Source organism: Amblyomma maculatum, chromosome 8 (genome assembly GCF_055883805.1).
Source record: "Amblyomma maculatum isolate TAMU_Amacu chromosome 8, ASM5588380v1, whole genome shotgun sequence".
NCBI lineage: Eukaryota > Metazoa > Arthropoda > Arachnida > Ixodida > Ixodidae > Amblyomma > Amblyomma maculatum.
In genome coordinates this window covers 83,278,372-83,293,329 of record NC_139351.1, presented here as the reverse complement: position 1 = coordinate 83,293,329, position 14,958 = coordinate 83,278,372, and the positions used below count along the sequence as shown (strand labels likewise).

General features: G+C 44.5%; 1 protein-coding gene across 1 annotated transcript in view; it reads right to left on the bottom strand.

The window, feature by feature from the left end:
• Positions 1 to 12,663, bottom strand: part of Hsdl2 (Hydroxysteroid dehydrogenase like 2) — a 37,476-nt gene extending 24,813 nt beyond the window's left edge. Inside the window, exons 1-4 of the mRNA XM_084576654.1 lie at positions 12,408 to 12,663; positions 7,515 to 7,678; positions 4,430 to 4,643; positions 2,000 to 2,103 (exon numbers count right to left, since the gene is read on the bottom strand). Of these exons, the coding sequence (XP_084432780.1) occupies positions 2,000 to 2,103; positions 4,430 to 4,643; positions 7,515 to 7,678; positions 12,408 to 12,421 (496 nt within the window). The 5' untranslated portion in view covers positions 12,422 to 12,663. The remainder of the gene's footprint in view (positions 1 to 1,999; positions 2,104 to 4,429; positions 4,644 to 7,514; positions 7,679 to 12,407) is intronic.
• Positions 12,664 to 14,958: the final 2,295 nt, after the last annotated feature.

Genomic DNA, 14,958 nt, shown 5'->3' with positions numbered 1-14,958 from the left:
CATCGGCGGCGCTGCTGCAGGTGAGCCCTCGTCGTCATCGTTCTCAGACTCCACAAGCACTTGGCGAATAATTTCTGCATCTGTGAGCCCAGCGCACAGTTCTAACTCGTGGTCCACGTCTGTGAGACGGTCGATGGAATTTCGACACCTGCAGTGCGAAGGTTGCCAATGGGCTGCTCACTGCCTGACAGCTGCACGATGACACACTCCTCGTCCAAGGCAGCCGACTCGTCATTCAGCACAATCCCACGTGGCGGAAGCAATTGCACAGCGTTCTGGGTGCCCCCGACTTCCACTTATCTCTTCTTGCCTCCGAATTTAAGTTTTTAGATGCTGTTATCCATTAACCATTTTTTTTGGGTGTTTCGTTACTTTTTTGATGGTCGCATCCCCTTCCCCTATATTTCAACCCACCCTTCTTTCCCTTTGAAACTTCGCCTATATGAGCTCCCTCGTAGTTGTCATTAAAATTTAGTTGTGAGTAACGCCTGTGTCTCGTCTTCTTTCTTGTGGTGTGTTTCGTTCGGCGCAGTTTTTCACCAACTCAAGTATGCACCAACTAGCCCAAGAAGCTGTGTTAATACTCTGTGGTAAAATAAACTGCATATTGCAATGCTCTCATGGTAAATTAAAGATTATAAGAATTAAATTATGTCACTGAACATCAACCCAAAGAGCAAAGGACTCACAAATGCAGTAAAACATCGATAATTCGAACTCGCCAAATTCGAAATCCCAGATAATTCAAAGAATATCTGCGGACCTGCAATTTTTAGCATAAATTTAGCCGCACTTATGCCACTGAAAACTTGGGGGGAAAAAAATTGTTGAAGCAGAATGTTGCTCCGTTTCGCGCCGCCATCACCGCAGTTCGCAGCGCATTTCTTAGCAGGGCGCCAAGATGCTGCTCATTGATGACATCAAACCGCGTTTATCTTTTCGTGTTAGTCCCTGCAGTAGGCGTGTGAATGGGGGGAGGGGGGGCAGACTTGGCAGTGCCAGCACCCCCGGGCAGGAGGGCCGGCAGCGCCTTGCTCTGCTCGTCCGGTTATGCAGGCCTGTTAGTTTTCAGTATTTGCTTTATCACGCCACCACGACAGGAGCAGGCCCGTCCGCTGCCATAAAATCATTAGAATGCGCTTGAGCGAACTATGCTAAAAAGGCGGCATCATGATCGCGGCCGATTACGTGCTTATGATGATGAAGGTATTACAAACATGTTCTCGCAATGTAATTGTTTGCCTGGGCCACATTTTTTTAGCAGTGTTCAGTTAATTTGGAAACCGAGTTAATTCAAGCATTTTTCTCGGTTCCAATGACTTGGAACCAACGAGGTTTTACTATACCGCAACCGTGCCAGCCAAGCCACACCAGGAAGCAATAAGAATGATCAAGTCTGTGCCGGGACTTCATTTTTGCTAAAATGCTAAAATCTTTCACTTGGATACTTACAACAGTTGAACGCCTTGCAGGGGGATGTCAACAAGATTGGCGTGAGGCAGTTAAATCTCAATGATTACAGGTTTCTGCCTCGGATTAAGAAAAAAGTGCGAGACACTTTTCACTCATTAAGAGTTTGTGTTTTCTTTGCTTTTTAACCCAGTTATAACAATTATCGGTTATAAAACAATGGTATTTCCATAGCACTCCAATATTTCTATAAGTGGGTTTGACTGCAGTCAGAATTCTCATCTGTTATTTACCGAACCGCCTTGCGTTGCAATCTTGTCGTCAAAACTTTTAGTAGTGTTCCCGTTGCTATTCGTGTCAACTGAGCTATTCACTACAAAACATCCAGTTGTCAGCAGCAAAAGTGACTCCAGTCAACCACACATCAACACACAAGCTTCACTGGCTGGCTGGCCCAACTAAACTGTGTCTGCAAACCTCGTTAGAGGGAAGGCCGGTAAACATAAAGGGGATCCCGTGCCTCTGCCCACCGTAAAGGCAGAGGTTTGCAACAATACGACAAGAATGAATCTGCACGAAGAGTGCTCACCCAGGTGGTTCTGGAACCAGATGGGCTTCATGACCAGTGGTGGGCTGAGCATGAGAATGTGTGGGTTGCTGGACTTCTTCAGATGCGGAATGCAGTACTTGGAGCTGAAGTTCAGAAGAAGACGAAGAAAAAAACAAACAGCAACAGAAAGTTGCGCATAAAAAGGCAGACTCGACTGAATTTTCAAGCAATCTGAAGCATGTCAGGGCCTCCTATAAGGACTTCCAGCTTTCAATGGCTTCCTCTAGTGAAGCGTCCAACAACAGCAAAATGCAGGCATGTCAGAAATACAGCAGCTTTTCCGTAAACAACACGCAAGACAAATCGGTTAAATTTTTTTCCTCACAGCAGCCTACAAAAGTTCACCATTGGGCGAGAAAGCATTGTGGCACCACCTTCCGGCAGCACACAAGTGACAAACTGAGTGCAATAGCACATGTTATACTGCTACTGTGTGATGCTTTTCTAGGTGGGTTATTTTTGGGTCAAGTTTGCTTATTTAGAGGGCTACGCAAATATTAGAAATTGTGTATACAAATCTCAGCAACGCCATCAATTAATTGCAACCGTTCAAGCGATAATGCACAATCAGAATGTACAATGCTGGGAGTTGCTTGCAAGCAAAAATACAGAAAATTATTTGACTTTTACGATTTAAAATGCGCAAATTCAATCTGGTACTTGCTCAGCAACACAAAGTGGCGTCACGTGATCTCACTTGCTCATCTAGACTGCTACTAGAGCTTTTCACTCAAGCAGCACAGCTGGTACTTAATAATATGTTTGACAAGAAAAAACGGTATTCGGCTAAATATGCTGGTAGAGGTCATGAAGTGGCCAGAGTTCACCTTTCTTTCAAGGCTGCCTTAACCTAAACCTAACACTCAGAAGTTTAGTACTGAATAACAGTACAGGAAGAAATAGCAAGCGCGCTGGGTGAATAAGGCAAGACTGGTTTATATTAGTACTACAAATTTCCTGCGGTGGCCAATCCCACCTTTGAAATCTCTTATCTCACATCACTACTTCACTGATAGTAAGTATTCCCTTTGTTCTGGCACAATCTAGTGCATTATATTGTGCTTCCTGAATTGCCATCATCAGCAGACTGACCACGCCCACTGCTGGAAAGCGGCATCTCCCACAGCTTTCCACATAACCTAGTCCTGAGCCAGCTAGGGGTACCTCACCCCTGCACACTTCGCAACCTCATCCACCCAACCTGACTTTCTGCCAGCCCTGCTACCTTTCCTTCCCCTGCAATCCAGTTTCTTACCCTAAGCGACCATCGATTGTCTTCTCTTCGCAATCAAGTTATTTCTCTGACCCACTCTGCACACTTCCCATCTCTTAACTTTACCCATTACCATTTGCATTTCGACACCCATTTGCGTAGACCACAGTTGGGTTGAGCATTTTGTGTTCGTCTCCAAATTTGTTCTCCTTAGGTGAGTACTGGTAAGATGCAACTTGAGGCATCCTGGCAAGCTGTAACTCATGATCTGAGATAACTCACAAAGTGAACTAAGAATTAATCTGCAAGTATCTAATTCTCGTATTTATACCACTTCCATGGTCAGGATCTACAGTCATCAGGTGCCACAGGCTAATGAATTCCTTTTTCACAATTTATATAACCCTGCCCATCACGAACTGTTAGCCTGTTTCTTGGCTGTTGGACATAACTTTTGAGCCAGAACAGTCAAGAAATGCAACATTAAGTAGAGTGGACATTTTTAGGAGTGATATTATGCTGCGCTACTGCTATCCTCCCAAAGACCAAATGCCGTGCAAACAAGTGAAAAGGTCTCTTGGCATTTTTTAATGAGGACAACGAGAAACCAAAGTCTCTTATATAAGATTTCTGCAAAAATACAAGTCATATCTTCAATTGTGGCTTTCTACTGCTTTGCTCTAACGAGTTCTAGTTTTAATTTTCTTGCGTAACACTTTCACTGGGAAACACACAAATTCACCCCTCTCAAGCATTTTCTCTCTCACCCACATGCTATATCTGACATCTCTGTCCCACCATGCATTATACGCGAATCGTATTGCCTGCCTAACCTCACTTCATGACTCCAGCATCACCCCAGTTTCACAGTTCGACAATGCATATAGGTATTAGGCTTTCAGTGGCGTGCATTACACGACCTGCTTTCTGTCTGAAAAGTCACTGCGAATCAGGTACATGTCACGAACTCGGAGCAATTAAGAGCTTGCCAAAAAGAAATACCGAGCATTAATACACACTTGTTTTCTTCAGCTTCTACTTTTGTGTTCTTTGTACACCCCCTTTAAGGTTGCAATATAAGAGCTACACTGAAACTAAGTCACAATTTACAGTTACTGCCCCACATTTCAAACATGATGGCACTAGGACACCACCAGGCGGAGAGTACAGCTTAGCGGGTGTTCATCCCAACCTACGTGAGGAATGTGCCCCGCACGTTGACGGCGTGCATGAGGTCGTAGCGCTTCATGTCGGTGCTGAGCGTCTGGGTGAGGCTGATGGCACTGGCGTTGTTGACCAGGATGTCGATGCCGCCAAACTTGGAGACTGCGTCACCCACGGCCCGCTTGACTTGCTCCTCATCGCGGACGTCCAGGATGCATGGTAGGCACTTGCCACCCGCGTCCTCCACTGGGGAGCAAAAAGAAAATTGGAACCGCTTTTGCCACACAGAATATGCTCCGCCCTTTAAGGAGAAAGGAAAACAACTAACAATGTACCTAAGTAGGGAAAGGCATAAGAAAATAGGGAAGGTAGGTTTAAAACACAGAAAAAACATTGCTTGAAATGCGTACAGCTTTCTCAGCTGCAAGCTGGAAATTGAACACTTTAGCTCTGCTTTTAAGGGCATGACACGATAGCATAGGTTGCCACACTACACACAAAGCCCCGCTTTAACCAAGCCATACGAAAGTGCCTGTGTGGCCTAAGGGTAACATGAATGCAAGGGTCCTGGCAGACTGATTCTGATATCACCCTCCCATATGAAAGGAGAGTCCCAAGTTGGCAGCTTCTGTCAAACATTAACGTCACAAAAACGTACGCCCAGTAAGTGCGTGGCCATGTCAGCTGCCCGCTACTGCCTGCCAGTGCCACGCTTATGATTCTTTGCTCACAACGCCAACGCCTGATTTTTGGTGAAGGGGCCTTTAACGCGTTAGTTAAATCTCGTTACAAGAGACACTCGGTTATAAGAGACATTTGAAAATGGTTTGGTTGGTTTTCCTATGTCTGCCATGTTAACAACATTGCATACAAGAGACATGGTTACTCACAAGAGACACTCGGTTACTAAGGACAACGTTTTCAGGTCCGTGGAGTAAATTCTTCACTATTTAAAACAGACACAACCCAGGTGTGCTCATGCAATGCAGCTGAAGTGTGCCAACTCGTACATGATGCACTTCAGATCCCTTAGCTAAATTCTGTTCCATATCAGTGTCCTTTTTGTTGTGTATAACAGGAACTGAGGAGTGCTTCCTCATGATTGGAAAGTCAAAACGGCATCGCATTACTGTTACCTACGAAGCAAATCAAAATGCATGAATGACATCCAGCATTTTTAACTCCTCAATGTTAAAATTTGATCACAAGGTGAAAGCTTAGAATCCTGATGTTTTTCTCTTAGTGAATCATCTGAGGGTGACAAGCCTGTAAGCATCTGAGGTTGACGAGCATGCAAGAGTGCCTCAAAGGTATTAGAGCAACAGGAAGGCTTGCAAAGAGAAGTGCTTTACCTCCAGAATTTGGGAAGGAATACACTCTGCACTCACAAAAATACATACTAGTATGAATAACTCCTTTAAGCTTTCCTGAACAATTTCCTATTAATGCATGTGAATGCATTTATATACTGATGTGCAGTAAGCTGATCAACACAGTGATTTGAGAATTTTTGGTTACAAGAGACCTTGCTTACAAGAGACATGTTTTTCGGGTCCCTTGAGTGCCTCTTGTAACGAGGTTTTACTAGTAAATGTCCACCTTTGACAGCCCAATCTGCAGGCATATCATGCTATACTTTGTCCATGACCACCTTTGCACCCCAACCCCCTTGTTCAAAAAACAGAAACAGGGCCAGAACCTGCATTCGGAGCGCTCAGTGACCGGTAGGACAAACCACATGCTTCAGTATGGCAGACCGACACAGGCTCGTGATTAAAGGTGAGGAGAAATTCTAAGATCATAAATAAATACAAGAAACTCAAAAGTATGTCACATGCTGCTCCCTTTTAACGAAAGGAGTTGTCCGAGGAGGTCAATAAAAAGGCATTGAGAATAAACCGAAGTTGGCCTGTAACAATTCACCACGGCATTGCGAAGAGAGGCAATCTTTCCAAAAAGTGAAGATTTAAAGGCTCGAAAAGAATAAAAAACAACGCCGAACAGACAGGTCACCATCATCGGCCAATTTCACGAGCAGTTTACGTGTTGAAAGCATATTACGGTCACATATCCCATAAGTTACACTACACAGCATTTATTTCGAACTGGAGGCAATATATCCTCCTTGAAGTAGTGGATCCCACAAATCTGAAATGAGAGAACGTTAAAATTCTGTTATTCAGCTTCCTTATGTAGGCCTCTCTTTGCTGCCAGAAAAACACCAACACATCCAGAAAGAGAGCCAGAGAAATCAGCGCTCAATGGGAACAATAAAAAAAAAGGAGCTGTCCTCAGAAGTCCTTTACAGGAAGGTTTTTGTTGACCACAAACGCAACAACTTATCATGTGGTTCTAATCAACAAGAGTAGTGCATGATAATATTGGGGTGCATTCCTTGAACAAAAACGATGGCCCTTCATTCTATGGCTATAAGCCTCTGACCCAAAAACCTGCACATTCGAAATCACCAGTTCAAGATGTACCTGATGAAGATGAAATTAAACTAATATAGCGCAGTGAAGTCTACTATAACATACCGATGCACCAAAAGAAGTCAGATTCCGATTTTACTAGCATAGCACTAATAAAACACCGTTTAAAATGGATTGCTGCTCCAATGCACCACTGTCCTCCTGCTTTGCTAAGCAAAAATCCAGTCACAAAATGCACCTAACAACAAAAGGGGTCAACAATTTGTTTCACATAGTACAAGTCTCCGTGCATGCATAATGCCTTGATCAGGATAGAGTGGTGCCTTCACTCCAATTCCATTGGTTTCAAGCGCAGAGTCATTTTACACCATTCAAAATTTTCGCTCAGGTGTCGAGGACAACTGGGCAATCAAAAGCAACACAAAAGCAAAACCCCTGGTTCCTGGTGCTGTCTTGTCCATTTCTGCTCGCACTCAGGCAAGATCAAAGTAAGACTATACACTGATCTATAGCGGAGCACGGCTCGAAAAGAGGTGTGTCCAGGAGACTTTGCACCACATAAGATTCTCCATGCAGAGTGCTTTGTCTTTGCACTTGCATAAACACGGCCTTAGACAGCAGATCCCACTCCCTGGTCAAGACTTTTCCCTCAACAGCACGCATTACGAATGTGCCGGCAGCTTACCTTCTTTGGCGGCCGTGTAAATGGTGCCGGGTAGCTTAGGGTGTGGCTCGGCCGTCTTGGCCGCGATGACCACGTTGGCACCGTCCTTGGCTGCCTTGAGGGCGATCTCCTTGCCGATGCCCCGGCTGGCACCCGTGATGAACAGCGTCCTCCCAGCGAGCTTGCTACATAGCCATACACACACAGTTCGTGAAAATCGCACGGCTGTCTTCTAAAGACTTAGTAATGCAAGAGTACCCTCTGCCATCAGCAAACTTTAAAAACTGCATCTTGCCAAGTACAGTGATATAGTCTGTTTCTATTGGCGCTTTGATCCTGCCAACATTTAGTGTAGTACTAGAAATGCAGCTCGCATTCCACACAATTCCAACAAACTTTCATTTCCATTTGAGTTCCAATCACTTAAAATATCTTTTACTCTTCTTTTTTTTTTTTTTTTTTTTTAGGCTTTATTGTTGCCCTGTTACAAGATTTTCCTTTGCCACCAATGTAGAATGTGTTGCAAGCTTGCTGTATGACTAGTGTTTCCTTCACTGCTTTAAAATCACAAGCGCTCTAGGAGCCAATCATTTAGTTACCAATGTCTCCAGCCAGTGCTCAAAAATAAAATTCTATCTAAAAAGAATGTAACGATGGCAGCAGCAACGTGGACATGGGGCTGTCATCCATACCATATGTTGAGAGGTTAACGTGGTGCATCTCACAGGAAATAAATGCAAGCATTACCACACTTGTAATGAAACACAATGTGCAGAAATACATAGGAAGCAGAAAAGCACCATTTGGGACTAGACGGGACGACTGGCAGCAACGCAATCGAGATGACATGACAATAACTGTATACTCTCCGAAATAAGTGAGATCAAGATAACAGGCCATCATCATATGTCATTTTGCAGTGTAAATGTTATCTGGAGGATGCCAATCAATAAAATGAAAAGCCTACTTAAGTGGCTCCCAAAACTTAATGATAACTCAATGTCAAATAGTGTAATTACACTTTCAGCACCGCCCCAGTAATACATGAATGATGGTCTTGACGCAATTTCCATGTTTTGGAACATGTACTTGTGTCTAGCCGGATAGTATGACTACCATAATTTCGTTTTCGATTTGGTCTACTTGTTTTCTGGTAGCCAGCGATGCAAAGATATATTTGTTAAGAGCGGGGTGGTCTTAAGAGCCAACAAAAATGGCATCAAGCTTGCAGTAGGATGAGTTGTGAATTCAACCCCATTGACGTGATTCCTCTGCTTCTACTGTGGACTTTTTTTGGTTATAGCAGTAGCGAAGAGTCCAAAGACATCATGAGCTCTGACTTAAGCTTGCATGATGAATCAGGTAAATGTCCACCTTCAACTTCCACTATGGGCCCAAGGAAAGCAAACTTTTAACTTTAGCTCACCCTTCAGCCCTTGCATGTCCTTAGTTTGCATACCTGCCGCTTTATTTCCAGTCGCTACGGTATCAGCAACCCATGATAGGGTTTCAGTCAGGTGCACCAGTTGCCTCCTCCAGAGGTTCAAAAAGTGTGACACTCTTTGAGCAATATCAAGAGGGGTTTAAGCACTTAGATTTCAGACGACAGCTCTTAAAGTAGATTTTCAATTTTGGCTGCAAACTAGATTGCGCTCCACTGCCCTATACAAAATGCACTGGCCATAAACCACAAAAAGTTCAAAACTGCATAAACAATAAGCTGTGCTATAAGCAAAGAAAGACCATGCAGGAAAACAAATGCTTTTAGAAATTTTAGTAATGTTGTTACGAGAACAACATACCTTTAAAATAGACTTCCCTGCATAACATATTATAGTTCATAGGTAATTTGGCTTCGCTGTATTTGCTAGTGCAGTTGGTTAAATGGATAAGTTGAAAAACTGGTGCAGGAAATCAACGGTAACCACTTTTTCCGAACAGCCCTAAAAAATGAAATTTGCACATAGGACAACGACATTTTCACACCTAAGAAAAGAGACAGTATAGCATATTTTGTAATGGTTTATTTATCTTTATTCAGGTGTTTTATTCTGATTTCATATTTTTCAACTTTTGAGCTGCCTTTTTCAGCAAGTTTGCAGAGTTATATTTTTATTATGTGTCACAAACCCCTGCCTTTACGGGTCAACAGAGAGACGGGATCTCCTTTACGGTCACCCGTCATCCTTCTATGAGGTTTGAGGACACATTTAAAAGTTAGCCGGTCAAACCGTGAAGTATGTGTGTTGGTGTTTGATTAAAGAATAAGTTCATGAAAGTCACTTTTTTTACAAGCAATTGGATATTTATAGCTAGTAGTCCAAATTAGACTGCAATATAATCGAACAAAAAAAAAAAGGTGACTTTCTTGAACTTATTCCTCAACCACACACCGACACACGCACTTCACGGGTTGACCAGCCCAACTTTTAACTGTGTTCTCAAACCTCACAGAGGGACGACGGGTAACTGTAAAGGGGATCCCATGCCTCTATTGACCGTAAAGGCAGGGGTTTGTGACATCATGTAATGCATAAAGTTAAACAAGACAAATTATGTGTGTTTGACTGACTGCTTAAATAGCTTATATTTCACTTATATAATTTTTTTTTTCCAAGATCCTTCAGAGTCGCCTGTTTTATTCTACAGCCCGGAAGAGTTAACACCAAAAAAAAAAAAGCTTAAACACAAGAAAGCTGTATTTTCAGAAGTAAGAGAAGAGGTAAGGAATGATCACAGAAAGTAAAATATTGGACGACAGACCACAGCCGTGACAATTAAATAAATCTGATCCCTAAAGCATGCTATTGATATGCTCGGCACTAAGATGCCATGCTTAGTACTGCTCGGGTGCATCCGCTCCATGCATTCTTATCTTTACGTGTAACCTTGCATGAATCTAATCTCTGGCTTTGCAAACATGACAGGAGTGCTGTGAAGACACTTCTATTTGTTGCCTCTGATATCTCTGCTAGGTTTTACCTTTGCTCTAACCTATATGTGGTGCACTGCTATGCCTTCAGCAATGGTCTGTGAGATTTTTGCAACTGATGAAGCAATGGCAACTGAAGGTATTGCTAATGCTACTACAATAATGCACTATTAACATATTAAGTGCCTACAACTTCGCTATACCTGTGAGATTATGTGCCAGGTGAAATGCGAATGTTTTGACGATGCTCATATTGCAAGGGAACAAGACTTCTGATAGTAAGGTAAAAGTTGAAATTTTCTCACCTTTCCAAGAAAAAACAAACAGTCAATGAAGGTATAGTTCAGTTAGTTCTTTTTTTGTGCAACATTGAGCATAACGAGAAACAAGATTTCACAAGATGAAATTTACAACTACTGAACTGCTAAACAACATAGGCCATTCCGAATCAGACTTGCACACACATATATTTAAGATGACAGCAAAGGAATGCCCTCCCACTTAATTTCCATGGGCTGATGACAGCATTTAAAAGCTTTGATTACGAGCAAGTTGTTCAGAACCTTTTGACAAACCCAAGTTTCACGTCCTATGATGAATGCCCGAGAACTGTGTGAACTTAATTAGAAGCCTCAGAGAAACAGCACTCCAAATGTAACTGTGAGAAAGAAGACTTTTAGAGTGGACATCAGCTCCACTTAAGCTAACAAAAAAAATAAATAAAAGCCTAAACCAAGCATGATAGAGCACTGCCACACTATAAAAAATTTCCATCAGCAAACATGTGCTCGACAGCGGACACATGTGCTTTACAGAAGCTCCAAAGCAGCTGTAGTGCTGTAGCACAGCTGTAGTGCTGTAGCACAGCAGCGGGTCAGACCTGCCCCAGTGATGACAACTGATCCATGTCAAGAGCGAAATCGACCTACCCCGGCATTCCATTCGTGCTCTGCTCTACTCCTCTGACACCAATAAAAAAATAGTAGCCGAACTAGACAAATTCAGAGAAAGAATAACCCCCCATCAGTGCTTTTGAAAACTGAACTGTACATGATACCACACGCTCAAATTCTCGCCGCTCGACGACGTAAAACTGAACGTAAACAGGAAGCAACAATTACCAACGCAAAGCTGCGCGCACCAGTAAGAAAAAACGAAGACACAAAAGCCACACACGGAGAAAAAAATATGCTTTCAACTCTTTCACGTCACTCCGTGAGCTGTAAGCCGATCCACTAGTTTCTCTTTCAAAGATTCTCGTAATCTTGAAGCCGGGTTTAAGCAGTGACCGAGGGGGCGAAGCTTCACAAGTGCTCTACCGCAGTAAATGTCTGACGCACAGCGCTGAAAACTTCTCGTACTTACGCTTTACAGCTCTGAAGGTTTTTTTTTTTTTTTCTTTTTTTTTTTCTTTTGTGCTCTTTCTCAGTCGTAAGGCCAAGCGGTTGACTGTTCGAGCGACCAGCGTCAACATGAAGTCGCAGGAATCAAATGCCCTCGCGTAGCACAACCATCTATGCTACTCAAACCTGTACAACTCTATTAGCGGCACTTGTCAATTCACTGTGAACGACAGGTGCTAGGCTATGCAGAGCTGACTTTCAGAACGTCGTCTGATGATCGGAGTTGTTACGAAAGCGGTTCCGTGCGTTGAGGAAACATTTCCCCGATCTACAAAACGCGCCGCCCCTAATTTCCTTAGAGACGAACCCAGCACGCATGATTTCTCGTGAAAAGAGCAAAAGCAGACGGCAAAAACGTAAGAGAACGAAAAGCAGCATTCTCGGACGGGTCACTGGGTGATCGCAGTTTCTCGAAGTGACACGCGTTAGCTTCCGCAAGAATGCTTTGCCGCAGCTAGCAGCGCATCTACCGCGACCTCCACTGATCGAGCTACAAGGAAAAACGACGCCGCCAAGCGCTATGAACGTGTCGCCGGAGGCTGTGAGGAGCAAGACGCGAAGTTGAGACGACGTCCTCACCCCGTGTTGATCATGATGAGACCGAGAACGGCACAACTTGCTTGCTGGCGGACGACACGAGGGTGGAGTGAACCCGGATACGGGAGGTGAGCTTGGTGGAGTGTTGGTTATCTCTCAAAGGATTGTTGCTGTCGGCGATCAGATCGTTCACGGTCACCGTCCCGTTTGCACGAAGCACATCCGTCGACCGCGCCGGTCGTAGTCCACGACGGAAGCTGTCGCCAGCAGTTCGAAAATGGTACGACAGAGGACGCGCCACATTGCTAAACATTTGTAATGGACGTATTGTTGTTTACGAAAGTAATGATGATCGAATCCACAATTTAATATTCATACAAGCTCAAAATTCAAATCTACAAGCTCAAAGAAATACAAATGTCGCCGTGAAGGTGAGAGGCCCTGCTAAAAATGCATGTTCAGTTTTCAATGTTCAGGGTTTGCCAAGGTGTTTGGATATATTTAAAGAAATAGACAATACTTGCTGATGGTGATAGTGGTGTCTCTAAATGCTTCAGGGTGGCAAACTGCCGCTAGGGGCTCTACAACTCTACTCCTGGAATCCTAAGCGCCGCGTTTGAAGGTTTGAGTCACGACCTACGTGGTCTGAAGCGTTTCAAGCTACAGCGGTGAATAATTAAGTGCCTAAAGTGTGGCTCCATCGAAGGGGGGTCTCTACTAATTCGAGCACAGGTGGAAAGGGAGTTGAATATGGAGAGAGAGAAAGTGACTGGAGACCTGCTTCGCACATCGTTTTGTGCAAAGGGGACAAATTAAATTTATTCGCCCATGGGTTTTAGAAAATATATTAATTGTTATTTATACTCACTGCTATGTTCTGACAACCACTGACGAGGATAAAAGATGGCAGCCTGCTCTGTAATCATGAAATCCTTCAACATTCTTAAATACTGGCGGGGGTTTGAGACCCCCCGAGACCGGTTAGACTTTAGGCCCTGGTGCCGATATATAACCACACTCGATGAGCCTGCGACCTAACGGCGATTTTCACAGGTCGACTGGAACTGGCTGGCAGAACCGCAATAGGCAACCTGCAATGGAGTTTGTTGAGACATGTGGTGACACCTGGCGGCCGACGGGAGCTAATACTGAGGCGGCGCAGAAGCTGACGCCATGTATGTTGTGGCCGCTGTGTTCCTTCTGCGTTCGCGTTTTGTTATCCCAGTGAGTATGATTTACTCATTTAGTGACTTCAGGGGTCTCGTGCGGTGCGAGACTTCGACTGCTACGGATGTGAACAAGAATAAAAATAAGCGCAGGGGCGGCGAGAAAGACTGCCACAATCGCGAAGGAAACCCAAGCGTACCGCTTGCTGGGAGAACCTGGAGAGAATGATGAGAGAAGGGGATTGTGGCTGTGAGACAGTAATGTAACTGAAATTCGAAATGGCGTACAGACGCCAAGCAGCTAAAATAAGACGATTGTCCTTTGAGCGAAAGAAACGCTATAAACTTCTGACTTGGGAGTCGCACGCTGGTTGGGGCACTCTCCTCAGTACGCGCTCCGCGCTGTAAAATCTGTCGTGTACTAGTATATGCTGTGCAGGATCGAGTGGCATGGTCATTTTAAAGGACGTAACGTCCAGAAAAGCAACAAAGTCGTGCAGCTGCAGCATCGAATTCCAGCCGCGTTTCATCGGAGGCGGAATTAAAAAAAAAAAAATGCTCGTGAATCTGCGAACCGGATTTCTAATGCGGTGTCTATTAGGAACCTCAAAGCCAAAATATGTTCAAAACTTCCAATTACAGATTTGGATAAGCATATTTATCTGTAAAATAGTTCTTAAGGTGCTGAAAAAGTCGAAGTGGCGGAGTGTGGAGGCCCGTTATACTGTGTACGCGGAGCATGGAACTTCATTCTATCGTTCCGCGCCAAGCATTTCTTGCACCGACTGCTCAAGCTGCTGAAGAGTTTCTTGTCCCAGACGATAGACCGTTCCATCGATCATTAGAAGCAACAGTAAAAAATCCTAACTCTAACGACCTCACTTACGGAAGCTTTGCCGTTGAGTACCAGCATTTCCCGCCGGCTTTCCCCAAGGTTGTGGTACGGAGGTATAAAATGCATGCCAGTTCTAGTTGTTGTTAAGAACTTTATTTTTCCACTGAAGTAAGAGGCCCCCTACTCCCCGCCCCCGACACGCAGGCCTATGGGACGGAGGCCGGGACCTCCGTGACCAAATGCCAGTTTTCGTTGATGACGCACGCTACAACCGCACAGTGCTTGCAATCGCCACGACATCCGTAGCGAGTACAGGCCCCAATATAGTCCGACGTAACGAACGCGCGCGCGCACGTCGGCCTCCGCGACGTTACGTCAGCGAAAAAGCGAAAAACCGAGATCTATAGTCCAACGTCACGGCGTATGGACGTAGCGAGCGCGAGTCGACGCGGCGCAACGTCGCCGACGCGCAAATAGAATCTCGCCTATTTCTCGCCGACCGCGTCAGCAGCGTCGACCACGCATTCCAGCATTCCTCACGCGCAGTGAAGATGGCGGCTTGCAGTAGACAGCGACCGCGCGCGCGTGTTTC